Here is a 13339-nt window from a genome sequence, read left to right on the forward strand (position 1 = left end):
ACAACATGCATTTTAAGGCCATTTTCCCTGCTAGAGCGGGGGTTAGCCTTGCGGTCCCCATGACAATCTTCTCCATTTTGCCCTATTTTCTGCATCTCTCCTTGTTAACCCCCTTGCCCGCATTTCTTCTTCTCCCATCTTTAGCCAAGTCTTTCTCGTTCTTCCCCGTCCTCTACTTCCTTCTACAATCTACATTCATTTCCGTCACTCTTTTCAACCAGTCACTTTCATCCTTCCTCAACACATGACCAAACCATCTCAACCTGTTCCTCTTCACAGCATCAATCACAGGCTCTATTCCCATCATCTTTCGCAATTCATCATTTGTCTTCCTCTCTCTCAACGATACTCCGCACATCCACCGAACCATTCGCATTTCCACCCTTTCCAGCCTTCGTTGCTGCTCTATGTTCATTACCCATGTCTCGCTCCCATAAATCATAACACTTCTCACACATGCAGCATACACCTGTATACATGCACCAGCCACCATGATGTATACAAAAAAAAAAATGTTAAACAGAAACCTTCAATAATTTCAGCTGCACCCAATTTTTTTCATTCATGCATGGTCCAGTAGACAGTGTGGCGGTGGCAGGACTCCGCTGAAGTGCCGAGGTTCATGCCTTCAACATTGCGTGTCATACTATTATTCGCATTGTCTGACAGCAAACGAAGGAGCGGGTGAAGCTGCTGATCCAACTTGCAGACAACTTTGTGGAGAAGGGCCACGCACATGCCGGTGAGATCAAGAAATGGGTGACCGCGGTGGACAAGCGATACCGGGACTTTGCCATGGGCATGGCAAAGTACCGCAACGCACTTGAGCAAGCTCTTGGCATCTCATCGGAGGTCAGAGTGCATTCCTTATTGGGCCTATCGCACTCGTCAGGTTTACTTTGTGCATCAAAGTTTTAAGCACTTCCTCGACACGCTTGGTGCTTTCGACGTCACACCTTAATCCGTCATCTGTGTGAGCAGAAAGATCGGGAACTGCAGCTGGACACTATTCCAGCAAGTCTGACTGAACATGAGGTGAAGCTGCGAGATGTAAACAACCATGCTGATGACATTAATGAAGAGAAGCGAAAGTCAGCGCGTCGCAAAGAGTAAGCGTGCATCTTTCGCTACCAAGAAATACGACAATCCTTCCTGACACCAAACATCATTTCTCAAATTGGCACAAAACTTTCTTCATTTTTGCAAGAAAGTTTGATAAGAGATTGTAATGTTGTTTCTCAGACTTTTTTGCATTTCAGGTTCATCATGGCAGAGCTGCTGCAGACAGAGAAAGCATACGTTCGTGATTTGCATGAATGCCTGGAAGTAAGAGAACCACACTGGCACGTGCTCTTTGGCCAACTAAAGCGAAGAAGGTTTATCGTTTATTATTTTCATGTTTTTGCACCAAGCATGAAACCTCAAGTGAAGGATCAAAGTTAGTGTGGTGGACGTTTTAAGTGCAGAACATGTAAAAATCAATAGCCGCTAGTGGGCTGACGGTCATCTCTTGAGGTTGTTGTGCAGACCTCTGCTGATTTGGGGGAATTCCTCGTGGGAGCTCCCTGATCCGAAATCGAAAAATTTAAGACCATGTGATCCTTTGGAGTGTGGACCATCGAGTGCAATGGCTGCATTGGGTTTCAGAGCAATCGGTTGGTAAATAATGGACGAGTAGGGATCCAAAGTTTCAGGGGGTAACCCCCACTGGGAGCTTCCATTATCCAAAAACAAAAATGGAAGCCTGAGCGATTGTGTGGGCCATCGAGTGGAGGGGCTGTATCGGGTTTCAGAGCAATCGGTTGGTAAATAATGGACGAGCATGGATCCAAAGTTTGGGGGTTAACCCCTATAGGAGCCCCAATGATCCAAAATCGAAAAATCCAAAAACGAAAAATCTAAGACCGAGTGATTCTGTAGGACCATCGAGTAGAAGGACTGTATCGGGTTTCAGAGCAACCGGTTGATAAGTAAGGGTCAAGTAGGGATCCGAAGTTTCAGAGGGTAGCACCTCCACCCCCTAGCCTAAGCGGCCTACAGCCTCCATGGACCCAAGTTAAAAAATCGAAGCCCGAGCGATTGTGTGGAATACTGTCTTGTATTCCTGTGTCAAGTTTATGGGAGCGAGACATGGGTAATGAACGTAGAGCTGCAACGAAGGCTGGAAAGGGTGGAAATGCGAATGGTTCGATGGATGTGCGGAGTATCGTTGAGAGAGAGGAAGACAAATGACGAATTGCGAAAGATGATGGGAATAGAGCCTGTGATTGATGCTGTGAAGAGGAACAGGTTGAGATGGTTTGGTCATGTGTTGAGGAAGGATGAAAGTGACTGGTTGAGAAGAGTGATGGAAATGAATGTAGAAGGAAGTAGAGGACGGGGAAGACCGAGAAAGACTTGGCTAAAGATGGTGGAAGAAGAAATGCGGGCAAGGGGGTTAACCAGGAGAGATGCAGAAAATAGGGCAAGATGGAGAAGATTGTCATGGGGACCGCAAGGCTAACCCCCGCTCTAGCAGGGAAAATGGCCGTAAAATGCCTGTTGTTGTGTTGTGTATTAATGTGTCACGTTTCAGAACAATCAGCCGGGTAATAAGGGAGGAGTAGCAAAAATAGCAAAAAGTTAATGGGCGGATGCATGGATGACCTGATGGACAGACATTCGGACATAACGACCCAATTTATAAATTAATCTCTTTGAGAATCGAGATGAGATGACCTCATAATATTTCGGTGCTGAAATATTGTGCAATGACATTGTGTACTCTGTGCATTCACAAAGACCTCTGACTACATTCACTCAGGCAAACGTTGTTTTGAATGGTTAATTTGAGAGAATTGTCAGATTGACTGTGTCATTGCAGAAGACATTGATGTCATTGTTGGAAATGTGTAAACAATCATTCATTGTCCTTTCAATTTGAAGAAGGCAATAATGCAAAATGGTTACCAAAGGATCTCACATTTGAGCAAAAGGCAACTCAGATAGCCATTACAAAATAGCTCCCGGAACGCTACCAGAGGGAAGGAGATGATTTATTGAAGAAGATTCTGACAGGTGAAGACAGCTGGATCTATCTTTTCACATCAAAGTTAAAAAGAGCCTGCAGAACGAGCTAAAGCAATTTTTATCTGTTTGTTTGTTTGTGAACAACATATCTCAAAAGTTGTAGATGGATTCGAACAAAATTTGGTGAAGGAATTGGGTGTGTGACACGGATGAAATGATTCGATTTTGGTGAAGATCTGGATCCGGATCCGAGAATTTTTTTTAAGTGATTCGTCACCATTTAGTGTTCGGGCGAAAACCAGCAATTTGTGATTTGTTCAGGTTGCTGGCGATAGCTCACGTACTCTTCGCTTCGCTGGAATCTTTAACGTGCGCCAGCTAATGTCGGCAGACAGGGCGCCGTGTAACGTCCATCGAGGGAGAGCACACAGATTGATTATTCACCGAGCCTGTGAAACTCCAGGATGACAGTTCATAGCTGGGCCGGGATTTTTTTTTTTTTTTTTTTGTGTATACAAGATCGAGGCTCGTGAAAAAGCTAACATTAATCACACAAAAAGTCGACCGACACATAAAACACAAAATAAGGGGAGCAGAACACTAGATGGGGAGAGAGGGGGAAGGACACAAACACAACATTTGAGAGCAAGACACCGAGAGAAATGTGGGAGGGGGAGGGCTTGGGGGGAGGTGGTAGAGGTTTCAAACATATCAACACTGCAAGGACTTCCAGGAAAGAAGTTGGAATTTCAAAAAAAAGTGTATCTGGGGTGAAAATTAGCAGGTGTAGAAAAGATCAAGGTTTTGGATGGGGGAAGATAAGAGATGGTGGTGAACAGCTGTTTTAAAGACCTGGAGGGAGGAGTGGGATTGAAGGGAGTGGGGAGTTTGTTCCAGAGGCGGGAGAAAAGGGGAATGAAAGAGTGAAGGTGAGCAGAGAGGCTAGATTTTGGCAGTTTAACCATCAGAGGGTTGCAGGCAGATCTTGTGTGACCTGTAGGAATATTGGGGTGACAGAGCACAGAGAGAGCTGGGGGGAGCAATGCCGGAGAGGAGTCGGTAGAAGACGGAAAGACCACCAACCTGCCTGCGGTGAGTGAGTGAAAGGCCCTCGGAGTTAGCTTCATCGCAGGAGATTCCATTTAAACCCAGGTGAGGCAGCTTTGAGGCGAGTGTGCGTACCTCTCGGCCATCCTGCCAGCCCCAGGGGAGAACACACCTTTTATTCTTATTGGCATCCCAAAACATCACCTAATCATGTCCCAGAGTTAATTTTTTGTTTTGGAAAGAACAGACGGTGACCCTTCTTCCGCATATTTAGCAATTGGGAATTTACGTTAATTTTGAGCATGTAATGAAGCCCATCCATTAGAAGGACGTGCCTAGATGTGTATCTACGGACACAAATGTTCGGCTATTTGTGATTAATATTGATTTGCGTGTGGGTGTTTCGAATTGAAGACGATAGGTTCAGGTGCATACTCGTATTTGGAAGATGAAAAAAAAAAATTCACATCTCTTTTTGTCCCAACACGAGCGACTCATTTGATGGCGTGGATGCGTCTCTGTGGCGGAACCTCTTTGCAGATTTATTTATGGGAAATGTCAAGCGGCGTTGAGGAAATTCCGCCCGGTATTTTCAAAAAGGAAGATATTGTGTTTGGCAACATGCAGGAACTACACGAGTTCCACAACAAGTACGTGGTGAATCCGCTCTACCCGGGATTGCATTGCACGTTCTCCGTGAACCGCAGCACTCGAGCCTTTGGGAATGGTTGAGGAGAATTGATTTAATTGGATTGTTGTGTTTTTAGCCACAATCTTACTCTGATGAGCGCATTTGATATCCGTGTTTGATCCATGCGCAGCATCTTCTTGAAAGAGCTGGAGAAGTACGAGCAGCTGCCTGAGGATGTTGGACATTGCTTTGTGACCTGGGTGAGTGCGGTCTTTGGGTTAGTCGGTGCGGCCGTGGCATTGGTTGCCATTGTGGTACACTTATTTACTTCACGTTGAGGTCATTGGGAGACGATGGACAAATAAGACAAATGATGATCTTCATTTGAGTTACCATGGTAACATGAGCAGACTATCGACAAATCAGGATAAAATTTGGGATTTCACCTTGGAATCTCGGTATCCAAAGGAATTTGCCAGATAGATCTGCCTAATGGTACAACTATTGTAAAATCTAGTCCCATCCTTCATTTAATATTTTATATGAAATATAAATATATAATATATCAATTATGGTTATATAATATATAATATAAATATATAATATAAATATATATATATATTTATATAATATATCAATTTAATATAAAATCTCTTCCTCATTAACCTGTTTCTTCTACCGACCCCCCGTCGTCCTGTCCCCCCTTACCCCCCACAACGTTTTGCAGGCGGACAAGTTTCAGATGTACGTTTCTTACTGCAAGAACAAGCCGGACTCCACGCAGCTCATTATGGATCACGCTGGGACCTTTTTTGATGTGAGAGAATGTTGTTCCAAAATGGCCAATCTGTCCGCTATATTGTATCTCTGTTTATGATGCTCAACTTCAGCTCTTCTATCACCCAAACCTCCTCCCTCAAACTTCTGCTCTACCTCGTGTGAGCTTTTTTGAGCCCATTTCGTTTCCATTTATTTTATACCTCCACAGCCGAAGTGCCGTTATGTTTTCACGTCGTCCGTCCTTCACTTTGTGCGTGTCAGATTTTTCTTACCGTGATAACTTGTGAACCACTGAAGGCATTCCAACCAAACTTGGGAAAAGTATGAACTGTAACACAAAGACGAACTGATTGGATGTTGGGTTCAACAGGTCAAAGGTCATGTGACCTTTGAAAAGCATTTTCTAGATCATAACCCAAGTTAGAAGCATCTAATGTCTCTTCTACTTATCTCTCTTTTCTCTCTCACACTGTTTCTAATGTGACCGTTGATTTTTTTCATGCGACCTTTCATTGATATCAATTCATTGACCTTTCATTGACCTTTCATTGATATTTAACCCTGGTGTTGGGCTAGCGGCTAGGGTGCCGGCTTAGGATCCTAGGATCCTGGGTTCGAATCCCGGTCGATCGCCGAATTAACGCCAGGGGGGTTGACTCAGCCTGTCATCCTTCCGAGGTCGGCTAATTGAGTACCAGTTCACTGGTAATTCCCTGCTTGTCGTTAAAGGCGGCAAAAAGGGTTGGCGTCAGGAAGGGCATCCGGCCGTAAAACATTGCTTCAAAAAGGGGACCGAAAAACAACAACTACCACGGTTCCCGAAAAAGGCCAACCCCCGCTTGCGGGGAAAAATGGCCTCTAAACGGTGGTTTTTTTTTGGTTTTTTTTCATTGATATCAAACGTAACAGTGGCGTTGGCATGTAACGCGGGCAGAGGCATATCTAGTGACGCGTTCACGTTAAATTACATGTTCTAGTCGTAATGCTTCAAGCATGTCGGCGAGGTTTGCGGAGCGGCCGGATAATGGCGTTAATTTGCAGGTGGTCAAGTTGTTCAGGGTATCTTTTAACCATAAGTTTTTGCTGTTCCTCCCAGGAGATCCAGCAGAGGCACGGCTTGGCTAACTCCATTTCATCCTACCTCATTAAACCTGTACAGAGGATCACAAAGTACCAGCTTCTTCTCAAGGTATCCGTGACTGTCCCCTTTGGAGCCCATTTGTGCATTGCTTGGTTTCCTCAACGAATGCAAGAACCACAAATATAACCCACACAATGTTGCTTTTTAAACACCAACGGCTTCAATTTATAAGATTTTTGTTGTGGTGGAAACATTTTTCCAAGGCTATATGGACAGAATGATCCCTTTCTGCGTCTGTATTTTCTAATATCAGTCTCTTTTTGTGAATACTGTTCCTGTTGTTATTATCCCCGCACGCTTTGAAAAACAAAACAAAAAAAACGGGGAGATATTGTAAACAGCTCCGTCCGTCCGTCTGTCTGTCTGTCTGTCCGTCCGTCCTTCACACTGTCTCTTCCTGAACGGTCGAGCAGACATTCACCAAACTTCGTAGTGATGATCACATGGCATGTAGGTGCAAGAGCAGTGAATGTTTGGCCCCGCCCCCTCGGGCAGGGTAAAAAGGTCAAATACCAAAAATTGCAATTACGAGCACATTTTAAGACTTTTTTTTTTTTGTATACAAGATCGAGGCTCGTGTAAGAGCTAACGTCATTCACAAAAAAACAAACGGACACACAAAATATATAATAAAGGGAGCGGGAGACAAGATCGGGAGAGAGAGAGGGAAGCACACAACTACAACAGCAGAGAACAAGGACAACGAAAAATCTGTGGGAGGGACAGGGCTTGGGGGGAGGAGGCACGGGAAGGCTGTGGGGAGGGGGTGGGAGAGGTATAAAACACACGGACACTGCAAATTTTTTTAAATGAAACTTTGTATGTGCAATTCAACATTGGGGTATGCATGAAATATGTAACGATTTTTGGGGATTTGATCTCCGGTTCATGATCCAGAAGGTCACATGAATCCAAACGGGAAAAAAAATTATCTCAAAATTTGAAATTGGGTCAACCTGGTGGAACATTTTGCAATTTTAAATTTTGATTGAGGTGGGAAGCGTGGGGATTTGCAATAGCCCGCCATCGACTTCACTGTAGTTGCTTTTTGTTTTCATTCCTAACCATGAATCTTGTACCAAACAGAAATTCTAAGCATATTTGCAGAAGACCAGAGGATGCAGTTTCTAAATGTATGCGATTCTTGTCTCGAAAGATGAAAATCTGCATGTTCGCAAGAAAATACAGTGGTCAGCCAACTTAACGTCTTGTTTCATAGAAGTAACACCCTGACGCTAATCTACAAGAATGATCATTTGTCCAAGGCCGAGGGAAGCGAGGTGGAGGCAGTTTGATACTGACACATGAAGCGCCATGCAACCCATGCCCACAGGAAACAGACTTTTTGTAACGTCGGCTGAATTTTCCATGCAGGCATCGTATAACTTTAAGTTCTCCATGGGTAATCAATCACTCCTATGTTGAAGGTTTTGTGTCAATTGCTCGAGCAGTTGTGGAGAAAACTATTTTCAAAAAGAATAAAGGTGAAAAAGTGAGGATGGCAGAAAAAAAAAGTGAGGGCCTCGGTGAGGGCCTCAACATGTTCAAAGGTGGTTGTGGACGCCTATTACTCATATAAACCCCTTCTTAATCATCAATGGATTGAACCAAGACTAAAGGTAGCTCAAGAGGAAAGTACGACCAGATTCTGCCAGGTGGGTCATTACTTGCAAAATTGAAGAAACTTTACGACGTTGTCGAGGTAGTCACAACTGAAAAGCCTATTGGTTTTGATGTCAAAGGTCATCTTGAGGTAAAAACATTTTTCTAAAATCGTCATTTTTCATCCGATTGACTTGGAAATTAAATAGCAATTGCATAGTGCCTCAGTGAATGGGGAAACCAACTATTTTTGAGGTTAAAATGTCAAAGGTCAATTCAAGCTCAAACTTATAAAATCATCATTTTCACCTAGAGAATTGTCAATTTTCATCCGATTGACTTGAAAGTTAAACAGCAATTGCACAATCCCTCACTGAATTGGGGAAGCAGCTTTTGTAAGGTCAAAGGTTAACTCAAGGTCAAACTTATAAAATCAACAATTTTTGTCTCAAAAATCGTCAATTTTAATATAATTCGTCAATCCCACTCCAAACGTCAATTTCGAACAAATTCGAACGATTCGAACGATTTGAACAAAATCGTCAATCCCACTCCACCCTCCAGGTCTTTAAAACAGCTGTTCACCACCATCTCTTATCCTCCCCCATCCAAAACCTTGATCCTTTCTACCCCCGCTAATTTCGGTCCCCTTGTGTTTTATATCTCTCCCCCCCCCCCCCTCCCCTTCCCACGCCTCCTGCCCCCAAGCCCTCTCCCTCCCACACTTCTCCCTGCTCTCAAATGTTGTGGTTGTGTGCTTCCCCTTCTCTCACCATCTTGTCTTCCGCTCCCTCCTTTTGTATATTTTGTTTGGTTGATTTGTTTGTGAAATAAATGTTAGCTCTTTCACGAGCCTCGATTCAGTATACAAAAAAATATATATATATTCTGAAAATTAAACAGCGATTGCCTTGTGCGTCACTGAATTGGGAAAGCAGCTATTTTTGAGGTTAAAAGGTCAACTCAAAGTCATCAATTTCCATCAGAAAAATAATGAATTTTCATCTGATTGACCTGAGCATTGATTAAGATCGTTCATTTGAATCTCAGTGAAACGGACAAGTTGATGTCTCCATGGCAACCTTTTTTGGGGGGTGGGGTGGACTTTGCAAGTACCGTGATCTGCACGAGGCCTTTCTTGTTTATTTATTTGTTTGACCTTTTCGATGCTAGAGCTAGACCTTTTCGATGGCACGTTTTAGATCCTGCAATGAATATGGTAGCCTGGTGTTGGGCTAGCGGCTAGGGTGCCAGCTTAGGATCCAAGTATCCTGGGTTCGAATCCCGGTCGATCGCTGAATTAACGCCAGGGGGGTTGACTCAGCCTGTCATCCTTCCGAGGTCGGCTAATTTGAGTACCAGTTCACTGGTAATCCCTGTGTGTCGTAAAAAGGCGACAAAAAGGGTTGGCGGCAGGAAGGGCATCCGGCCGTAAAACATTGCTTCAAAAAGGGGACCAAAAATAACAAGAACCACAGTCCCCGAAAAAGGCCAACCCCCGCTTTGCGGGGAAAAATGGCCTCTAAAGGTGTTTTTTTTTTTTTTTTAATGAATACATGTTTATGCGTCACACTGTTATCATTGTTTGCACCTGGGAACCTTTATTTTCTCACAAAGTGCAACAGGACATTACCTTTGGCAGGTGTATACAATAGACCAAAATACCATACATGGAGTAACAGGGATTATCTTGATGTTTTGTGCCTAATTGTCTTTACCTGGTAGGAGCTTCTGACCTGTTGTCAAGAGGGCACTGGGGAGCTGAAGGAGGCTCTTGAGGTGATGTTGAGCGTCCCCAAGAGAGCCAATGATGCGATGCATCTTAGCATGCTGGACGGTAAACCACAGTTTCTGATTAATTTCAACAAAAATGTTTTCTCTCCGCTACAATACATTATCATGATGATTAAGTCTGATTTACTGAGGTTTATTAACTTAATAACAGCGTGCGTGTCTTGGCGAATACACTTGCGTGACATAAATTACTTGTCGTCTGGGTTGATTTTTTTTATATCACAGTATTGTTAAAATCGATTAAAATACTTCACATTAAAGTTTATTTTGCAAGACAAGGTGATCCTGATACCTGATAAAGTGATCCTTGTTCAGTGTAATATCCAGTTGATTGTTTTCTCGTTGTTTTTTTTCTGGCCCTCACTGAGTTTCCAAGAAACCAAATGTTATCCTTCTCATCTGGCCATAAATGACATGAACGCAGAGCATCCAAAATGCATCCTGCTGATTATTTAACTTGATATTCTCCTTAAATTACTCTTTTTTTTCTTTCTTTGAAAATGAAGATTATCATAAAGTCCATAGTGAGCATGCTATTCAGCTAAAGTTCACTTCAAACGAACTGAGGAAGGAGATTGGTGTACAGATGAGCTTGACGGGGAAATTGGTTTAAAAGCTGGCTGGAGTGGGCTGGACACTTGCTGCGGATGGAGGAAGAGAGAATGGCAAAAGTGAGTGGATGTGTTGTGGGAGTGAAGGAGGAAAAGAGGTCGACCGACCGCAGCTGAGAAGGGAAGATTGTGTGAGAAGGGCTGTCAATATGGTGGGGCTGGTTTGGAGAGTGGAGAAATATCATGGTCAAGGCAGGATAGAAAATCGGTACCATTGGACCTCGCCCCTCAAGAGAAGAAGAAGCTTTCCTTATAAGGATAGCCCTGGTGTGTGTGTGTGTGTGTGTGTGTGTGTGTGTGTGTGTGTGTGTGTTTTTCTTCAAAAGAAAGATTGACAATGAAGACGTCATAACTGTGTATTAAATGCACTTTTTCACGTGTCTGTTGGTGGTGAGCCCCTTAATCTTCTTTTGTTATTTATCATAAGTGTGTGGATTAACTTATTCAGGGGAATGCATGCTTATTGGAGCAGGATGCAGTTATGAATGCAGTCTGCTTGTTGCATCATTGCTGTGGCATGGCGGTGCCACTGACGCAATGCTGCTGCGTATTTGGGAAGCAGTTGGGCCAGGGTATCGACATACAATGGCGTACCTTTTCATTACGGACTGTGGGATCTTTCACGTCCACCAGCGAATGCTAGCACACAGGACACCCAGATGAACGTCCCTCCAGAGGACGGTACACTCATTGATGCAACAACCTGCCTCGAGTTACCACCAGGAAGACCGTTCATCGTCGCATCGAGGATCAAATCCAGACTCGATAGGTCAAACACAAGTACTCTTCACCCAAGTCATCCCTTGAACTTACTTTTACTTTATCATTACCGACGGATACCTTTTCCTCCTTAGACTTTCAGTGTTCGTGTATTGGGTATTGGGGACTTTATTTTGCAAATTCACAAGTTTGATGCAAAATTTGAAAGTTCAAAAGAAAACCACAAACCGTAGCGGATTTACTTAGTCGTCTGTGCAACAGGATTTGACGAGAACTTGGATGCCCAGGGCGAGCTCATCCTGCAAGAGTCATTCCAAGTGTGGGACCCCAAGACTCTCATTCGAAAAGGGCGAGAACGCCACTTGTTCCTCTTCGAAATGTCCCTCATTTTCAGCAAAGAGATTCGAGACTCCTCTGGCAACAGCAAATACCTGTACAAGAACAAGCTATTGGTGAGGCAAACAGTCGCTACACCTTCATGTACACCTTATTATTACGATTCAGAAGAGAGGCATTCACTTTAGTATGGTGTTTGTGGTGTCCCGCTTTTAGAAAGAAAAAAAAATTCTCCAAAAAAAATCTTTTTCTTTTTTTCTTTGAAGAATTCAATTATTTCTTATTTTAATTGTATTTTTTATTTTAAAAAAAATTTTAACCAACTTTTTATCATTTTACTTTTTTATTTTTTAAATATTTCATTTTTTAAATATATTTTATTTATTCATTCGTTTTTTTCAATTTTCAATTTTTTTATTTTCCAATTACTTCATTTTCAGTTTTCAATTATTTACAAACTTGTAACTGATTAGAGAAAGCTAACTACTTTTGAGGATTATTCTGCAGCTGTACTGTAATATTGGTATTGTGAGTTGGTTTATGGCTTTGATTTTGTTCCTTCGAGATCTGTATATATTCAGGATCAGCCTCGTACTATGTAGGTATTCTCTGGTCATTGTTTTGCACATTTGTTCATGACATATTTGGTGGCTCTCTTCTACTCCGAGGTGTTTGTACGATGCGTCGTTTTCTAGACTTCTCTTCCTGCAATAAATCGTTATTATGACAATTACGTTATTACGTAATCGTTATATCGAATGAACGTATTGGAAAGGGTGTTGGAGAGGAGGATAAGGAAGAAGGTGAAGATCGACGAAATGCAGTTTGGATTTATGCCAGGAAGAGGAACGACAGACGTGCTCTTTATTGTGAGGCAGTTGCAGGAGAAGTACATGGAGAAGAGGAAGAAGTTGTTTCTTGGGTTTGTTGATCTGGAGAAAGCATTCGATAGGGTTCCACGCGAAGTATTGACATGGGCATTGAGGAAGTTAGGAGTGGAGGAATGGTTGATCAGAGTAGTGATGGCAATGTACAAAAGAGCGCGCACAGCTGTAAGAACAAAGGACGGCAACAGTGGTGAGTTTGAGGTGAAGGTGGGAGTGCATCAGGGGTCGGTACTAAGTCCACTACTATTTGTAGCTGTGATGGAGGTGCTGGCTCAGAACGTAAAGGAGGGTTTACCGTGGGAGTTGTTGTATGCAGATGATCTGGTGTTGATTGCGGCAAGTATGGATGGACTGAAGGAAAAGATGAACAAGTGGGAAGGAAAGTATGGAGACAAAAGGTCTGAAGGTGAATATAGGAAAGACGAAGGTGATGGCAAGTGGTAAAGCATGTGGTGAGGTGGAAAGAACTGGGAAGTGGCCATGTGCTGTGTGCAGGAAGGGTGTCGGAGTGAACTCCATTCAATGTACAATGTGCGTTGAGTGGGTTCATCAAAAATGTAGTGGTCTGAGAGGGTCATTAACCAGTGTGGCAGCTACATTCAAATGTAAGGTGTGCACAGAGGGAGTTGCAGATGGAGGAAATGTTGAGTTGGATCTTGGAGACGGCGTGAAGCTCGAAGGTGTGAAAACATTTTGCTACCTCGGAGACATGCTGAATGGAGAAGGTGGATCAGACTCGGCAATGGTTGCTCGAGTGAGATGTGCATGGAAGAAGTTTCAG

General features: G+C 43.2%; 1 protein-coding gene across 1 annotated transcript in view; it reads left to right on the top strand.

Annotated features, from left to right (window-relative positions):
- LOC137431866 (triple functional domain protein) overlaps positions 1-13339 on the top strand; it is a 469010-nt gene that overhangs the window by 334690 nt on the left and 120981 nt on the right. Inside the window, 9 exon segments of the mRNA XM_078782583.1 lie at positions 670-852; positions 982-1109; positions 1260-1326; positions 4597-4706; positions 4878-4947; positions 5415-5504; positions 6564-6656; positions 9936-10047; positions 11597-11787. Coding sequence (XP_078638709.1) covers positions 670-852; positions 982-1109; positions 1260-1326; positions 4597-4706; positions 4878-4947; positions 5415-5504; positions 6564-6656; positions 9936-10047; positions 11597-11787 — 1044 coding nt within the window.

The sequence above is a fragment of the Myxine glutinosa genome, chromosome 7, assembly GCF_964187855.1.
Source record: "Myxine glutinosa chromosome 7, kmMyxGlut1.1, whole genome shotgun sequence".
NCBI lineage: Eukaryota > Metazoa > Chordata > Myxini > Myxiniformes > Myxinidae > Myxine > Myxine glutinosa.